The following is a 15,450-nucleotide window of genomic DNA, read 5'->3' on the forward strand; positions in this document are numbered from 1 at the left end:
TGTCCAGACTGAGCTCCCGTATATCATAAGGCACAAAATTCGCCTGGGATCTCCTGTCCTCCCGGGAGCTGAGCCCCTTCCAAACAGGCACACTGTCAGGGTTTGAAGGCACCATCGCTGCCCTGGGAAGCGCCTTTTCCTTTGTGTTTGAGATGTGGCAGCTCCCTGGGGCCGGTTCATGCATACAGCGCTGGGAAGAGGACCAGCAGACCTTCGGGCTGATGCAAATGAAAGCAAACCGTCTTTTTCCAGGCAGGGAAACTGAGGCACGGGCTTAAGGAAGGGAAGAGGAAAGAAAAGCAAGGCTGGCCAAGCCACCCTGCAAGAGTTGCTGGGGCAGATCTGGCTTGTTGCCCCCAGGACTCCTTGGCTCCCCGCGAACCCCCCACAGCACCGTGTGAGTCGCGTGTGTGGCTCTGCCAGGGAACGGTGCATGGGGGCTGCGGGGCCCGGCACGGCACAGCACCGGACCCACAACCCCCTGCCCTGCGTGGCTCCAGAGGTGGGTGCGATTTCGGAGGACGGCAAGCCCGCTGTCGGGGGCCCCAGCGGACACCCCACTGCCGTGGGAGGGTTCCTGCTCCCTCTAGTGTCAGTGAAACCCCACGGCATGCTGAGGCCAAACCGGGGCAGGACGGGGTGAGAGGGGAAACTGAGGCACAGCCCCGGACACCTGGTTGTGCTGCCAGCCTGCAAGCATTGGGCAGGGAGTGCCTGGTGGTACCTGGGCTTCCTCCGGACCACGCTCCCATCAGTGACTGGGATTTCCAGAGGAGGTGCTGGGATTCGGATGCCCCAAGCCCTTCCCCAGTTTGGGTGCTGGTTTTCCAGCCAGGCTATGTTTGGTGCTAACCACTGTTAATCGGGGGCTTAATCCAAAGCCACTCTCAGAAGCAGATTTGGTTCCCTGTGTGATGAAGGGCAGAGGAGCGCAGAGCAGAGCTGGGGGGAAATGAGCTGCCCCCAGCTCCTCCGAGGCTTGATTTACCCCAGAGAGGTGTTACCAACACAAAGCCAGAGCAGCAGCACGCCTGCTCCCCAGTGCTCTGCACTCTCATTTGCACACCAGCAAGGTGTGTGAAAGCCCCTCGCGCTCCTCGCACCCCTCGCCCCTGCTGTGAGTCTCCAGCCTGCGGGGTCCATCCTCTCGCGGTGACAAAGCATCGGCAGAAACTGCCCGCGGAGGCGGGGGAGGGAACGGAGAGCCTTGCCAGGGTCTCGCTGCTCCCTGCGCACACAGCGGACCACCTGGCTGGGGGTGAATTTTGCTCCTGAGCTGACCTTGGTGATAAAAAAACAGACCTTGGGCATCAGCGTGAGGCGGGTGTGCAGGGCCACCAGCTGAGCAAAGGGGCGAGGACAGTGCCTCCCTGCCCCGATAAATGCCCTGTTCTGCACCGTTGCCTGCACAGCATGAGGCTGTGCTGCTCTAGTGAACCCCCTCCCCAATCTCTCTGCTGGCAAAACCCAGTTCTGCCTTCTCAGCAGCTGACTCCAGGGGGGGCTCACCCTGTCTCCTTCAAGAGCAAGGCATAAGGCTGCTGCATTTTCTGGCTCTTCTGGGCTGGGACCGAGTCCTTCCCGCACCTTCTGGGTCTGAGGAGATGCACAAGGACAGACTCTGTGGGTGAATTTCCTCGTTTCTTCCTTTTCCTCCTCTGTACCCTTTCCATCCTTTGTTCTGACCCTCTCGCAGCACCCAGGAACCCTCACACACACCTCTTTTTAATGGGAATTAGCCACATGCACAAGCGTTTGAGAGGCTGGTGCTTCCTCATTGCACGTTTGGCACAGAGACAGCCAACCCCTTTGGAGCTGGTCTGGACCGGGAAGGCTCTAACGTCACCTCCAGATGCCTGGGTTTACAGAAACTGGCTTGGCTCTGCTCTGCGGTGGGAAAGCCCCCGTGCCAGTTTATCCCCTAGGGTTGTGCCTGCAGAGAGCTTATCTGTCTGCCACCCCTAACCCTGCATCTCAGCTGGGGTAACTGGGAGCAAGGCCCACGCACTGGGAAGAGATCCTGGCTCCCTCTAGTAACCTGCTGCAGAAGTTACCAGTGCTGCAGCGAGTCTGCAGGGGCTGTGCCTCCGCTCGGCCAGGGCTGTTTGCCGCTTTGCTGTCCCCTGGGGCGTGTGAAGAGCCAGCGCTGGCACCTGAGCTAGCCGTGAGCACGCGTCCCCCTTGACGGTCCACGTGGACTGCAGATTTTGTGTGTAGCTGTGTGGAGTTTACAGCCAGGTATCCAGGATGGGAATATGGTCTGCTCATCTCAATTCACTCTGAAAATAAGGCACCTGCCACCACTCCCAACCTCCATCCCAGGCAGGACACGCTGTGACCAGTCTCACGGTCTCGGAGAGCTCAAGCCCGGTGCGCAGCGGCAGAGCTGCTGCGGCTGCCGCCTCCAGCCTGGTTCGTTCCCCGCGGTCAGTGACGGCTGCGGTAACAAACCTCCATCAAAATGACTGCACAAGCGCAAATGGTTTAGATATTTAAGTTAACATTTCCCTAATGCAATTCCTCCTTGCAATAAAAATGCATTCACCATCTCTCTGTGCACTGTGTTTCTTCATTAGTGTTTTACTTGTGGGGGAAGACAAGCCCCAAAGAATACAGTAATAAATAAAACTTTAGGTACTGAAATCTGACCATCTTCATCCACTCTGAGGCTCTTGAGCTACAATGTTCAGCACTAAATATTCAATTTCTCCCCCTCATCAACAATGGCCATTAAAGCATTTTGTTCTCATCATTTCCTCTAGTCGGATGAAATCCTCCCGGCGTGTTTATTTTATTATTATGTTGTTTTCAAAACGCTTCATCCATCAGTGCACCAAGTGCTGTGGTAAAATCCATTCCAAGATTTAGGAAGACCCCCATGAACCTTTTGCCTCTCACAAGAACCTTTCTGAGGGCTGAGAGGAGATTTAAATCATACCTAGACATGTTGCCAACCTTCTGAATTAAAGTAGAATTACAACACTGCAGGAGTGTCTGCCGTCACACGATAAGAGGTCTGTGCAGGGAAACCCACAAAGAGCTGATGGGATGGAGCTGGATGTCCCGGAGCATCTCTTCTGGTCCAGCCGAACTCAGCGAGTCACCAGGCGGGTGCTGGTGCCCCGGTCCCTGAGGACCGTCTCACAGTGCTCACTTGAATCCCGTTTCTCTCTCACCGCTCCAGTGGCTGCACTCGGGGCTCATGGTGCTCCGCACCCCAAAGCACTCCAACGGGAGGACTAAAAGCAGGGTGAGTTACCGCAGGAGCCTGGAGCGGCCCAGGGCAGCTGGAGGGAGCTGGGATGCTCAAGGAGACATTTTGGGGACAGCCGGGGGGAGGCTGCTGAATCCAGGCTCATCCAGCCTCACCTGCCAGAGCAGTGCTGGGCTCCAGGCTGCGCTGCTTCTAACAGAGCAAGCCAAACACTCATGCCCACATCTCCTTGGTCTTCACCCCATACCCAGGGAGGCTTACGGTCTGGGTGGTCCAGGCTGGCCAGCAGGACACGGACAGGGTGGCAGAGAGTGGTTCTGAAACAGTGGGTGAAGAAGAAGAAAGCTGGAAGGTGGAAGAAGGCAGAGATGCAGATGTGGGACCATGCAGATGTGGGCGCCACAGGGACCAAAGAGCTTGAGACAGGTGTTCCTGGAAGGCAAACTCAGCGCATCTTGGAGAACCAAGATGTATGGCCTGATGTTGAAGATAGCATGCAGCACTGGTCAGGAAGGCAGCTGTCACACCATGGGCACTGCTTTGGATTGTGTCTGCACAAGCCACCTTTGAATGGCTCTAAGATGAGTGTGGGGATGAAGCGTACACTGTCTCTTCCAAAACATGAATTAGGAGTCCTCCAAAGAAGTGTGTTCAGAACAAGCATAAAGTGGTGGCTCTAGATCTTGCCGTTGTGTGTTGCAGTTACCAAAATTCAAATTCAAATGAACCTTTAGTGGAAGAAAAAGTCCTTCCTGAGCTATTATGTGTATATGAACCGGTTGTGGCTCAGGAATCTCCTAGACCACAAACTGCCGAGGGCTGGGAAGGTGCTTGAGGAATTACTAAGCACTCTTGCCCTATTCTTACGTTCTTCTCTTGGCATCTGCCTAAGGCCACTTTTGGGCACAGGACATAAGGCCGTATGGCTCTGGTCTGCTCCAGAGATCAGGGACCTGTTGCAGGGTTTCCTTCCACATCCACAGGGAACAACCTTGAAGACTCACCTATCCATCACCCTGCCACAGAGCAGGAGCTCCTCTACCCAAACCACGCCTGGCCTGACTCTCCGGGGAGGGGGAGGCCGGGAGGAGGAGGATGGTGTCTCTGGAAGGCGTCTCCAGGGTGCATCCCCTGCCGCCATCAGCGGGACCGATGGCGCGGTGCAGAGCTGCATTGCGTGCCAGGGTGGACCTGGTGCTGCGGGAGGTAATGCACCTTCTCTGAGCGCTGAGAAACCAGCTGAGCCCTCGTGCCCCCAGGCCAGCCCTCTCCCGCAGGGTCTTCTATAAATCCTCTGCTGCTGTGAGCCCTGACGGTCAGGAGCAGGCTGCTTCCTTGCAGCGAGCTGGTGGGAAGCTCAGGGCGGTCGTGAGTGAGGCAGGTGAGTGGGCTCTTTGCTCTGTCGTGAAGATTGCACTGTGCCACTGACGAGGGCTCAGCTGGGTCCTGACTCCTCCCGGATGTGGACAGGGACCACGATGCTTGCGCCTGCACCCCCGTCACCCTCCTGTGGGCCAGCTCATCTCAGCTACCCGAGATGGGTGTTGCTGCAAGGACCTGTGCTCTGTCCCCTGTCCAGAGGGCTGGCACGAAGATGGGAGAGCTCTCGGAGACCCCAAACTTCACGTTTCACTGCCCGCGAAAGGGAATAGGCAGCCCTGCATCCACTCAGAGAACCACTCTTTATGCTAGAGAAGGGTGCAGCCCCTTTTCCACTCACAGCTTCCTGAGGACATTCAGTCTCAGTGAAATCTGGGGTGCATCTGTGGAATTTCTCATTTTCGGGAGTACATCAAACTGTCAGAGTTAAAATGAGTTGTCATCACTTCGAAAAGCAACCAAAAAGCTTCACCCTTCTTTTGTGCTCAGGCTCTTTCTGACAGGCTGTGACATGTGTGAGCTTAGTATGGACCCGATCTCAAACTTGGGAGGGTCTTGTTTCTGCTGAGGTGCTGAAAATGCACGCTGGCTGCTGAGGGGGAGTAGGAGTCTCCTCTTCCCTCCTGCCAGCACAGTCCCAGCTCATGCTCTGCCTGCTTCAAGCCATGGTGCTGCCTTTCTCCAGGGCATGCTGCGGTGGAAGGGTGCCCTTTTGTGGGGTAAAATGTGGATGAGACAAGGAGGTTCCCTGGTTCTTCATGCACGCAACTGATGCAGCATCCACCTAGCACCGTGTGTGTAAAGCACTGTCAGACCTCTGGAGGAAGAGATGGGCACACCAGAAATTTAGGGCAATTAAAAATTGCCTCTGACAGATCCTGTACTCTCAGGGTGGAGAGTGAACTGGGAATTATGGCTGCTTTAACTGATCCTGTCAGATGTTTGTGTCTGAAGATAACTTTCTCCATAACTCCTCCTCCTTCCCCTCCATGTAATGCGGGGGGTGATCTTTGATAAGCTTCTCCCGAGAACTAGAGAAAACTCCCACACATTAAAGTCTGTAGCTTTGTGCAAGCCCAGGTCAATCCATGGAACTTGTTCCGTCTTTGCAGTTATCCAGGGGTTATCCAAGTTATCCTGGCTGCATTGGGCCAGAAACCTGTGCACTGAGACAGGAAAGGGCAAACAGTGGAATAGAAGCCTTATGAATTTGAGGAAAGAACGGCAATATTTCTGCAATTTTCTGAATGGATAGATAGATCTAGATATTTTTAAAGGGAATGGTTTTACAGTTATTTAAGTTGTTTCAGATACTTTTCTAGACTTACAGGTGGGTACCCTGTGGTAGATGGTCCTTCAAAGACACGTGTGAGGACCAAAGAGAGGCATGCAGCGAAGCCTGCAAGTACCGTGGGGAGAGGACTCCAGAGATTACAGTCCCCAAGTCCTGTCCCCATCCTTCCTGGCAGCACGAGTCAGCACAAGTTTACAGAAAGAAAACTTTCTGTAAAAGCAGATCTGTCTCTCCTCCCTGTACTTCTAGTGGGAGGATGTCCAGAGACATCCTGCTTTGGTGATGTCCTTGTTATTTCCAGCTTACCTTTATCCGTGTACAATTTACACATGTTGCTTTGTCAGTAATCACCATCCTTCACCTTAAGTAGATCTTTTTCCCTCCATGTGTTTGTAGATGGCCAGTGTTTTGTTGGTCTAAAAGTGCCAGGCTCTACTGGTCTCCATTCCTAAGAAAGCTGCCATATTTCCACAGGCAAACCAGTACCTGATCCATTATCAGCTCCTCTTCTTTCACCGGAGATTGCCAGCAAAGCACAAAATTCAAGATCAGCCCTCTCAAATTGCGATGTCACTTCCCTCTCTCGATTTGCATTTACACAAGCACTCGTGGACTTTTTTTTTTTTTAAAATTGTTGATTCCCCTGCTATACCAGGCAGCCAGAGCTAGATCCTGCCTGCGCTGGGCATGCAACGCATACACGTTTTCTATCGGTGCATGGTTTCTGTGTCAGAGTGTGCATGCAGGGGGAGGTGAGCACGCTCAGACTGTTTCAGTACAGCTCCAGGTACACTCTGCTGCGGCACGGCTTTCCTGGTCATGGTGATGCCTCTGATCCGAGGGCATCCTCAGACTGAAGGGCACCCGGACTATCCCTATTTCTTACTGCCTCTGTGTGGTTTGTGACCCTGCTGGCTTTCCTTCCAGGGCAGCTATTCGGGGATGAGATGGAGCATCCTTGTTTCATCCTGCTCAGGACCAACAGCAGCCAGACCAGGACCCTATCATTCTTTTTGGGTGACTTTCCAGCATGGGAAACCACTCAAATGTGTTCTGCTGTTCCTCTCTGCTCTACGTACCTCCTGGCACTGCTGGGGAACTTGACTGTCCTTTCCATCATTAGGGCAGAGCGGAGCCTCCACGCACCCGTGTATCTGCTCCTTGCTATGCTAGCTGTGGCCGACCTGGGCTTGTCCACATCCACATTCCCAACCATGCTGAGGATGGTGTGGCTGGAGGCCAGAGAGATCAGCTTTGGCACCTGCCTTGCCCAAATGTTCTTCATTCACTCCTTCAAGGATTTTGAATCTGCTGTCATTCTGGCGATGGTGTTCGATCGCTGTGTGGCCATCTGCCACCCCTGCGATATTCCTCCATCCTCACCAACTGAGTGACCACCAAGATATGTGTGGCAATCCTCGTGAGGACTGCCCTTGTCCAGTTCCCACTCCCAATCCTGCTGACCCAGCTGTGTTTCACCAGGGACAGCAAGCTCTCCCATCCCTACTGTTTGCATCCAGACACCATCAAACATGCAGGCTGGGATACAAGGATTAACAGTACCTATGGCCTTTTTGTGCTACTCTCCACATTAGGTTTGGACTTGCTCTTTGTCCTCCTGTCCTATCTTCTCATCCTTAAGACCATCCTGAACATTGCAACTTGGAGGGAGCGTCTCAAAGCCCTCAACACCTGCATCTCACATACCTGTGCTGTCTTCTTCTTTATCCCCATGATCTGCCTGTCCGTGATGCACTGATTTGGCAAACACGTGTCCCCCCAGGCCTACGGTTTCACAGCCAACATCCATTTCCTTGCCCCACCCACCCTGAATCCCATCGTTTACAGCGTGGAAACCAAAACGATCCAGAGACAGATACTGAGGATGCTCTGCCAAAGAGGGGTCCGCAAGTCCAGGGTTGGCATTTGCCAGTAAAGCCAATCTGATGGTCACTGCCAACTCTCTTATGCAAGGTTCAACCCCCAAGAAGACCAGCCAGAAGTGGGGAACATTCCAAACTTCTGCCGACGTAAGGATATGTGGCAAGTAAGGATATAAGGAAGGTAAAGGATATGTAGATACCTGCAATGTAAGTACCATAGTTTGTAAGGATATCTGGTTAACGGCTCTTCAACAGATAAACAGAGGCAAAAGACAGGAAAAAGAATAAACCACATCTACATACACAAACCCAAAACCCCAGGAGACAACAGAGACAATAACACAGACCACAACCTTCAGGTCAGTGACTGAGGAGTGGATGGAGAAGCCGGGAGGAAAGAGGTTCAAGCAGAACTGCTGAGAAGAGGAAAAGAGCAGACTTAGTGCTGGATATTTGATGGGGCTTGTGTACAACTTTATATGGGATGATTTAAGGGACTTGTGAGAATGTGCAAAATGTATTATGGGATGTTTAGGAGAAGGACCAAAGGGGAGGGAAAGGAGGGATCCAGGTGGATTGGGAAGGAACCAGCATGGGAAAATGGAGAGGGACTGGTAAAGGGGCTGATGGAGTGTAAACAAGTTGCTGGTCTCTCCAGGCCACGCACCTGATCACCGCAGTCTGTCCTGTCTGCTCGTTAAACTCACTTCTGGCTCTTTTCTGATTGACCTTACTGTCTGTGTACAGGGGTACACGTGTGGTATTTGGACTAACTGCTGCATGGGAGGAGACCAGAACCCAGAAAGACCCAAGGCTGGATCTGGAGAGAGGACAATCGGGGCCCAGGGTTGGCCACAGATCTGGATAGGCTTCTGGTCTGCTCCAGAGTTCAAGGGACCCACAGACACAAGAGTGACTGTGAACCAAGTGGGCGAGGGTCGTGTCCTGTCCCAATCAGCCATGGAGGAGGAATGGGACTGGGTTATGCTGGTCATGCCTACATGAGCACTGCTGGTGTCGGTGTGGGTGCCAGGGCAGGCACTGCTCTCCATGATGGTCCTTTTGGCCACTTGGGACCGTGTATGGCCCCAGGGAGACCAGGCTGGTCACTGGACTTGGTCCATTGTAAGTGAGGTGGAGGATGAGGGCAATCAGGAGCAGAGGGGGCCAGGTCTGGCAAAGTTCACCCTCTACAGACACAGCTGGACTGGCCTCCCAAACAGGGGGCTGATAATAGAAGCAGCCCCCAGGTCTGCAAGGGGAACCCTTTACATCAAGCAGTGGCTTTTGGACTCTCAGACATTAACCAAAAGTATTGTTTCTCTTTAAAACACAGTGCTTTCCTCCCTAGGTTTTTCTTTGTTTCACCTGGCGCATTTTGCCTGGGTTAGGCTACAACACCAGATTTCTTGAAATAACTGTCATTCCTGAATTAGCATGCACTAATTAGTATGCTGGAGTTTCCATAAGGCCCTGCAGCGCAACGCCTCCTCAGACTGGCTCATTTAGACTTAGAAGATTGATTTCTTCCCACTTGAGCTGATGGGGTAGCGCTGTTTCAAAAGGAGCTGTTCTCTTCCAGCTGACCCAGAGGTGCAGGCACTGTATAAACTGACTACCCTTGGGAGGACATTTTGAAATCATTTAAACATTTAAGAACTGTTTTCATGTTTTCTGCCAATGTTTGTTATGGACCTTGCACCCAGCACCATAACAAGTAAGATCAACACATCCTTGGGAGCACTGTTGCTGAGAACTATAAATATTTTAAAAAGCGGTCCAGTGGATTCTCCCAGCCTTTCCAGGCTCAGACCCCTTGGCATACATCTATTTAACCCATGAAGACACCTATGTATAATGAAATGACAAGCCCCAACTAAAGACCCTGAAGACCAGTAATTCTGCTTCTTCCAGTATTGAAGTTGTGGGTTGTTCTGGTGAGAGCTTCAACCAGACAACCTTCACCCGAGAGCTGCTTGGCAGAGTCTTGCTCATGGGTGAGACCCGCTGTGCTCAACCTCAGACCCTCTCCCTCGGGGAAGAGCAACTTGGGAGCCCAGAGGCATCAACGCGGCCGGAGCCAGACTCCGTCTCGCCGAGCCGAGAGCGTTGGCAGCAGCACCGGGGAGGTGTGAAGCCGGGATTCTGCAAACTCCCGCTCCCCTTTCCCCGGGGATCTGCCACAGCTCGGGCTGGGTACCCCCGGGAGGCTGCGGGCGGGCGGAGCGCGGCTCGTTGCTTCCCTCTGCTGGGTGCTGCGGGGCGGGATGCGGGATGCGGGATGCTCCCGGTCCCCGCCGCCCCCAGGCCCCGGTGGCCTCAGCCCACGGTGGGGAGCTCCTCATGTAGACAAGGATGGGGACATGTCTCCACTTTGGAGACCACAAATGAGCAAGCAAATCCATGAGGTCACACAGGTTGCCCCATGCCAGATGCACCCCATAGGTTCTTTGTCTCATGTCAGGACCTTCACAGAAAGGTTGTTTCTCCTTTTCTTCTTCCTTTTCTCATCTTCCTCCTTTTTCCGAAGCAGGGGGACAGTCCAAGAGTAAAGTCTTCATGAGAAGGTCCTCACCTGAGTGGCTTACTTGAAGGCATTTTGCAGAGGAACCCCAATTAAGCCTCTGTCAGAGAAAGGTTGCATGTGCACAGAGATCTGCACTCTGCACACCCCCGAATATGGCTGCTGGATTCAAAAGGTGGCTGTGCTTTGATTTTGAGACTTTTAGATTGAAAACCCAAAAGCTGAGGAACTTAAACCCCACGCCTGCTTTTCAGACCTGAGCCGTAGCTTGCCACCAGTGTGGGACAGGAGAGAGAAACCCCGGAAAGCTGCTGGGCAATGCCAAAACCTGATGTCTTTGGATTGCTCTAAGTCTTGGTCCCTGCATGCAGGGTGAGAGAAATGAGGTGAGATCAGTCCCCCACCCTGAGACCCTCTGAGAGCTATGTGCCACTGACTCACCCACAGGGAAGGATATCCAAATTAGGTGTGGGACATAGATAATTCCAGCTTTACCAATATAAAATTGATTTTCAGGCATTTTCAGCATTAGTCTGCCTATGCCACAGATATGTTAAGTGGGTCACTGAGGCTTGAGGACCTTATTTAATTAAAAACATTAATTCTTAGACTAGAGTCAATCTGAGCCAGTGGTTATGCGCTACAATATCTGTGCTGGGGCTGGACAACTGCAAGGCATGCACATGCCAACAGCTGGTGACAATGACTTTTTGCTGTCCTGGTTTCAGCTGGGATAGAGTTAAATTTCTTCCTAGTGTTTTGGATTTAGTATGAGAAGAATGTTGATAACACACTGATGTTTTTAGTTGTTGCTAAGTACCTTGCTAGTCAAGGACATTCAGCTTCCCATGCTCTGCCAAGTGCACAAGAGGCTGGGAGGGAGCATAGCCAGGACAGCTGGCCCAGCTGGCCAACGGGGTATTCCATACTATGTGGCATCATGCTCAGTGTATGAATGGGAGGCATGATCCAGGAGGTAGCGATTGCTGTTTTTTGGGCATTGCTTGGCGGATGGTGAGCAATAGCATTGTGCATCATTCATTTTGTATATTCTATCATTATTATTATTATCATCATTTTCCCCTTCCTTTTCTGTTCTATTAAACTGTCTTTATCTCAATTTATGAATTTTGCTTTTTTTTTCCGATTCTCTCCCCCATCCCACCTTGGGGGAGAGCGGGGGGAGGAAGGGGAGTGAGCAAGCGGCTGTGTGGTGTTTGACTGCATGCCAGGCTAAATCACAACATTTGCAAATATCCCAGTTTGGGGGGCTTGAAAATCTAATCTTGAAATGTTGATTCCCAAGATGTCAGGTCACAATTTTCGTGAGAAAGAAAAGGAAAAAAGAAAGAAAGGAAAAAGAAAAGAAGAAGAAAATATCTGGCTAAAGTCAATCTGCCTGGTTTTACTTCAGCAACTAAATCTAGATTTAGTGCTTAATTTAAGGTACCCAAGTTTGACTTTCTTCATACTTTTATTAGTTTTCATTCCCCCACAACCTCTTTCTGCTCACCCACTTGTTGACCATTCCCACTCTTTGTTAATACTGAATGTTCTTTTTATGCCCCCAAAGCGAGTCCTCACAGAGTACAAGGCAATGCTGAGCATTCAGTCCAGGAATGGCAATGAAAGCCTGCTGCAGAGAGCGGACACGTTTACTGTATTAATCACCCTGGCGCTTGAAGCCACAGCACTTGAACACCCACAGAGGCAGGCAGAGCACGGCTAGAGGCAGTGATCGCAGCAGACCCTGTGTCATCTCGGTAGGGTTGGCTGGAGGAGGTCAGCATCACTCATCCCTATGTCTTCAGCCATCCCACCTCATCCCAACCCCGCTGTGAAGGAGATGACACAGCACTCCCAAGGCTTTGTGCGCTCCGTCCCATGCCATAATCTGCGGAGGCAAAGGAAGGTAATCTCTCACCAGGCAGCTCACATTAAAGCAGTTCCACTCAAAACCTTATTAATTTTGTATACTTTCCATCACATTTGTCCAGGCAGCGCAGACCAGAGCTCTGCTGCTCCCAGCTGCACGTGAGCCCCATGGGGACGCAGGGGGAGTGTATAAATATCGCCACCGCCCTGCCCCTCTCTGCCGGTGTCCCCTCAGGGTCAGAGGCAGATATCCTCATTCCTGGCTGCCACAGGAGCTGGTGAGTTATTTGCAGTAGCTGTCATTTGGCAGGTTTCTGTGGCTGGTGCCTGATTTGAAGGGTAAAATCCTGCAGTTGGGAGAAACTCCCCCGGACCGCTCCAATCTGCAGCTTTAGGCTCTGCGATGAGAAACACCATTTTCCAGGCAGGGTTTGTCATGTAAATGCTGCTCCTTTGACTCCAGGGTCCTTCTCTGCTGCTACCTGCAGCACCTACCTGCAGGAGAGTTTCCCGGGCTCCACCTGAATCAACATTTCATGCAGGAGATCGCAGCCTGGCTCTAAAAAGCTGATATCTACCTGATGACCTCATGCTGCTTTTCATGTATAATTCCCCATAAGGGACTGGGATGTGCATTCAAAGAAGCAGAAGACTATCAGCAAAGGTTTCTGCTATCGTCATCAGACAGGTTATTGCCAGCCAAAGCAGCCGGAGACCTAGTCCTGACCACCCATTTTCTGTGAAGGGTTCATGGCTCTTCTTCACTACTTTTCAAGTAGTTTGGCTGATGCTGCCCTCAGAGGTGGCTTGGTAATTTCTCTGGAAATGCTGCAAATCACCTTCTGGGTAGGGCTGAGCAACTTGCAGAGGAAGGGGAAGCACAGATAAAAGTCCAAAGGTAGCACCAAGGAGAAAAGCTGCAGCAGTCCCTGGCATGCACAGGGAGGACTCTGCACGCACAAACCCTGTGCATGTTGGGTCTTGAAGATTTGGGCTTGTTTGGTGCACATCTGGTGGCAGATCTGGCCAGCTGAGACCAGAATAGGAAGATGTGACACAGTCTCGGACAGATTATGCTCGGGCAGCACTGCTGGGTTGTATTTCACCCAGCTCCAGCGCAAATGCCCCCGCACCCCATTATGCAGTGGGGCAATCCTTGGGCTCTGACATCAGCAAACACTGAGGATCCTGAGCTCCTCTCTGCAAACTCTGTGCCAGGATTGCACAGCTTTCCTATCAAGAGCCATGCCCTGCCTTAGACCTTTGCTTCTGAATTTGCTTTAAAATTCAGCAGCTGTTCTGCCTCCCCAGCACACAGTTGTTCCCTGAGATCACGTACCCTGCGGGGTGCTGATCTTCCACTCTGCTTTGTTCTGCACAGGCTCATGGATCATCCTTTCAGATCGATGTGATGCAGCCATCAGTAAGCAGCCTTGTTGCCCTGGATGCTGTGCGAGCCTTCCCTGCCTTGCAGGGATCCTAGTCTGCTGTCATGCAAAATGTGGTGTGAATGGGTGAGGAGAGAGGTGAGGTGGGTACTGAAAGAAATAGCAGGTTGTATAAAATCAGTGTCAGTCAGTCCCAACTTGTCTCCTTCCTCATATGCTTTTGGGTGCTACAGAATAAAAGCACAATAAGTAACAGCAATTGGAGCTGGAGGGGTTGGATGCCTGGGTCCTTTGCCAAGCTTGTGAACTTTGGTAAATACCTTTGCTGGATTTCAATACCTGAGTCTATGAAATACACTTTTTAATTTAATTTATTACTTGATTTGGAGTCAGTATCTCAAGCACGCTTCCCCGATGTGTGGGGGAGTGATTTTTTAAAACACTTTGGGATCCAGAGAAACAAAGTGCTCTAGGGAAACTCAGGTGGGTTTTTCTCCATTATGAACTGTGCTCCCCACCTCTTCCCCTGCTTTCTCTTACAGGGAAGGGAGCCCAAACTAATTCAGATGTTATCCCACCATGGCGGCTCTCAATGAAACCAGCTTGCAGCCTGCCTTCTTCCTTCTGCTGGGTATAGCAGGCCTGGAGGACCTGCACATCTGGCTCTCCATCCCATTCTGCCTGATGTACATCGTGGCGCTCCTCGGCAACTTCATCCTCTTATTTGTCATTGTGATGGAGCGAAGCCTCCACAAGCCAATGTACCTCTTCCTGGCCATGTTAGCGGTGGCAGATCTCGTATTATCCTCCTCCACAGTGCCCAAAGCTCTGAGCATATTCTGGTCCCTTTCCAAGGAGATGTCCTTCCACGCCTGTCTTACCCAGATGTTCTTCACACACGTGAGCTTCATTGCAGAGTCGACCATTCTGCTGGCCATGGCGTTCGACCGGTACGTGGCCATCTGCAACCCCCTGCGATATGCCACGGTGTTCACGCACTCAGTGATAGCCAAGATAGGGCTGGCTGCAATAGCCAGGAGCTTTTGTGTGATGTTCCCAACAATATTCCTCCTTAAGAGGCTGCCATACTGCAGACACAGCGTCATGCCGCACACCTACTGCGAGCACATGGGCATCGCCCGGCTGGCCTGTGCCGACATCTCCGTTAACATCTGGTATGGCTTTGCCACCACCCTTCTGTCCCCAGGCGTGGACATTGTGCTCATCGGGGTATCGTACATCCTCATTCTCCGGGCTGTCTTCAGGCTCTCATCCAAGGATGCCCAGCTCAAGGCAGTTGGCACCTGCAGCTCTCATGCCTGCGTTATATTAATGTTCTACACACCCGCATTTTTCTCATTTTTCACTCATCGGTTTGGCCGCAACGTCCCCCACCACGTTCACATCCTGCTGGCCAATCTCTATGTGCTCCTGCCGCCCATGCTAAACCCCGTCGTCTACACTTTGAAAAACAAACTCATTCGAGAAAAGGTGTCCCAAGTACTCTTCAGGACTGGGCAAGTGCGGTGACAGGGATGCTATTCCTTTGAAAGGAAAGGACGGAGAAATGATCTGGACCAAAGAAGCAGAGTGTATGCACGTGAAATAACCCTGTTTCCTACCTTTTTTAGACTCAGCCCAACATCACTGCTGATCAGATTTCCAGCTAGATGTTTCCTCAGACTAAACTGCAACACTAATGAAAAAGGATAAATTAGTGCGGAACGATAGACCAGAAGTCGGGCTGATGCAATCTGGTGTTATACCATTACCATCAGAGCTTTATCGATGGGTTTGGTTGGACCCACATGGTGATGAGATGCATATTTTCTGCTTGGACTCTGCCATGTCCAGCTACCCACTGAGTGCATGTTTCTATATCTTGTATCTCA

At 51.8% G+C, this 15,450-nt stretch overlaps 1 protein-coding gene and 1 pseudogene across 1 annotated transcript; both read left to right on the top strand.

The window, feature by feature from the left end:
- Positions 1–3,582: 3,582 nt before the first annotated feature.
- Positions 3,583–8,195, top strand: LOC142080294 (olfactory receptor 51L1-like; annotated as a pseudogene).
- A 5,942-nt stretch (positions 8,196–14,137) lies between these two features.
- On the top strand, positions 14,138–15,088 carry LOC142080338 (olfactory receptor 52B2-like). Its single transcript, XM_075145626.1, has one exon. It carries the CDS (start codon positions 14,138–14,140, stop codon positions 15,086–15,088), a length of 951 nt encoding a protein of 316 aa, XP_075001727.1.
- The last annotated feature ends 362 nt before the right edge of the window (positions 15,089–15,450 follow it).

Source organism: Calonectris borealis, chromosome 1 (genome assembly GCF_964195595.1).
Source record: "Calonectris borealis chromosome 1, bCalBor7.hap1.2, whole genome shotgun sequence".
In the NCBI taxonomy this organism is placed as follows: Eukaryota; Metazoa; Chordata; class Aves; order Procellariiformes; family Procellariidae; genus Calonectris; species Calonectris borealis.

Excerpts from the sequence above, each read along its gene's own strand:
- LOC142080338 (XM_075145626.1), top strand. The coding sequence starts at position 14,138 with ATGGCGGCTCTCAATGAAACCAGCTTGCAGCCTGCCTTCTTCCTTCTG.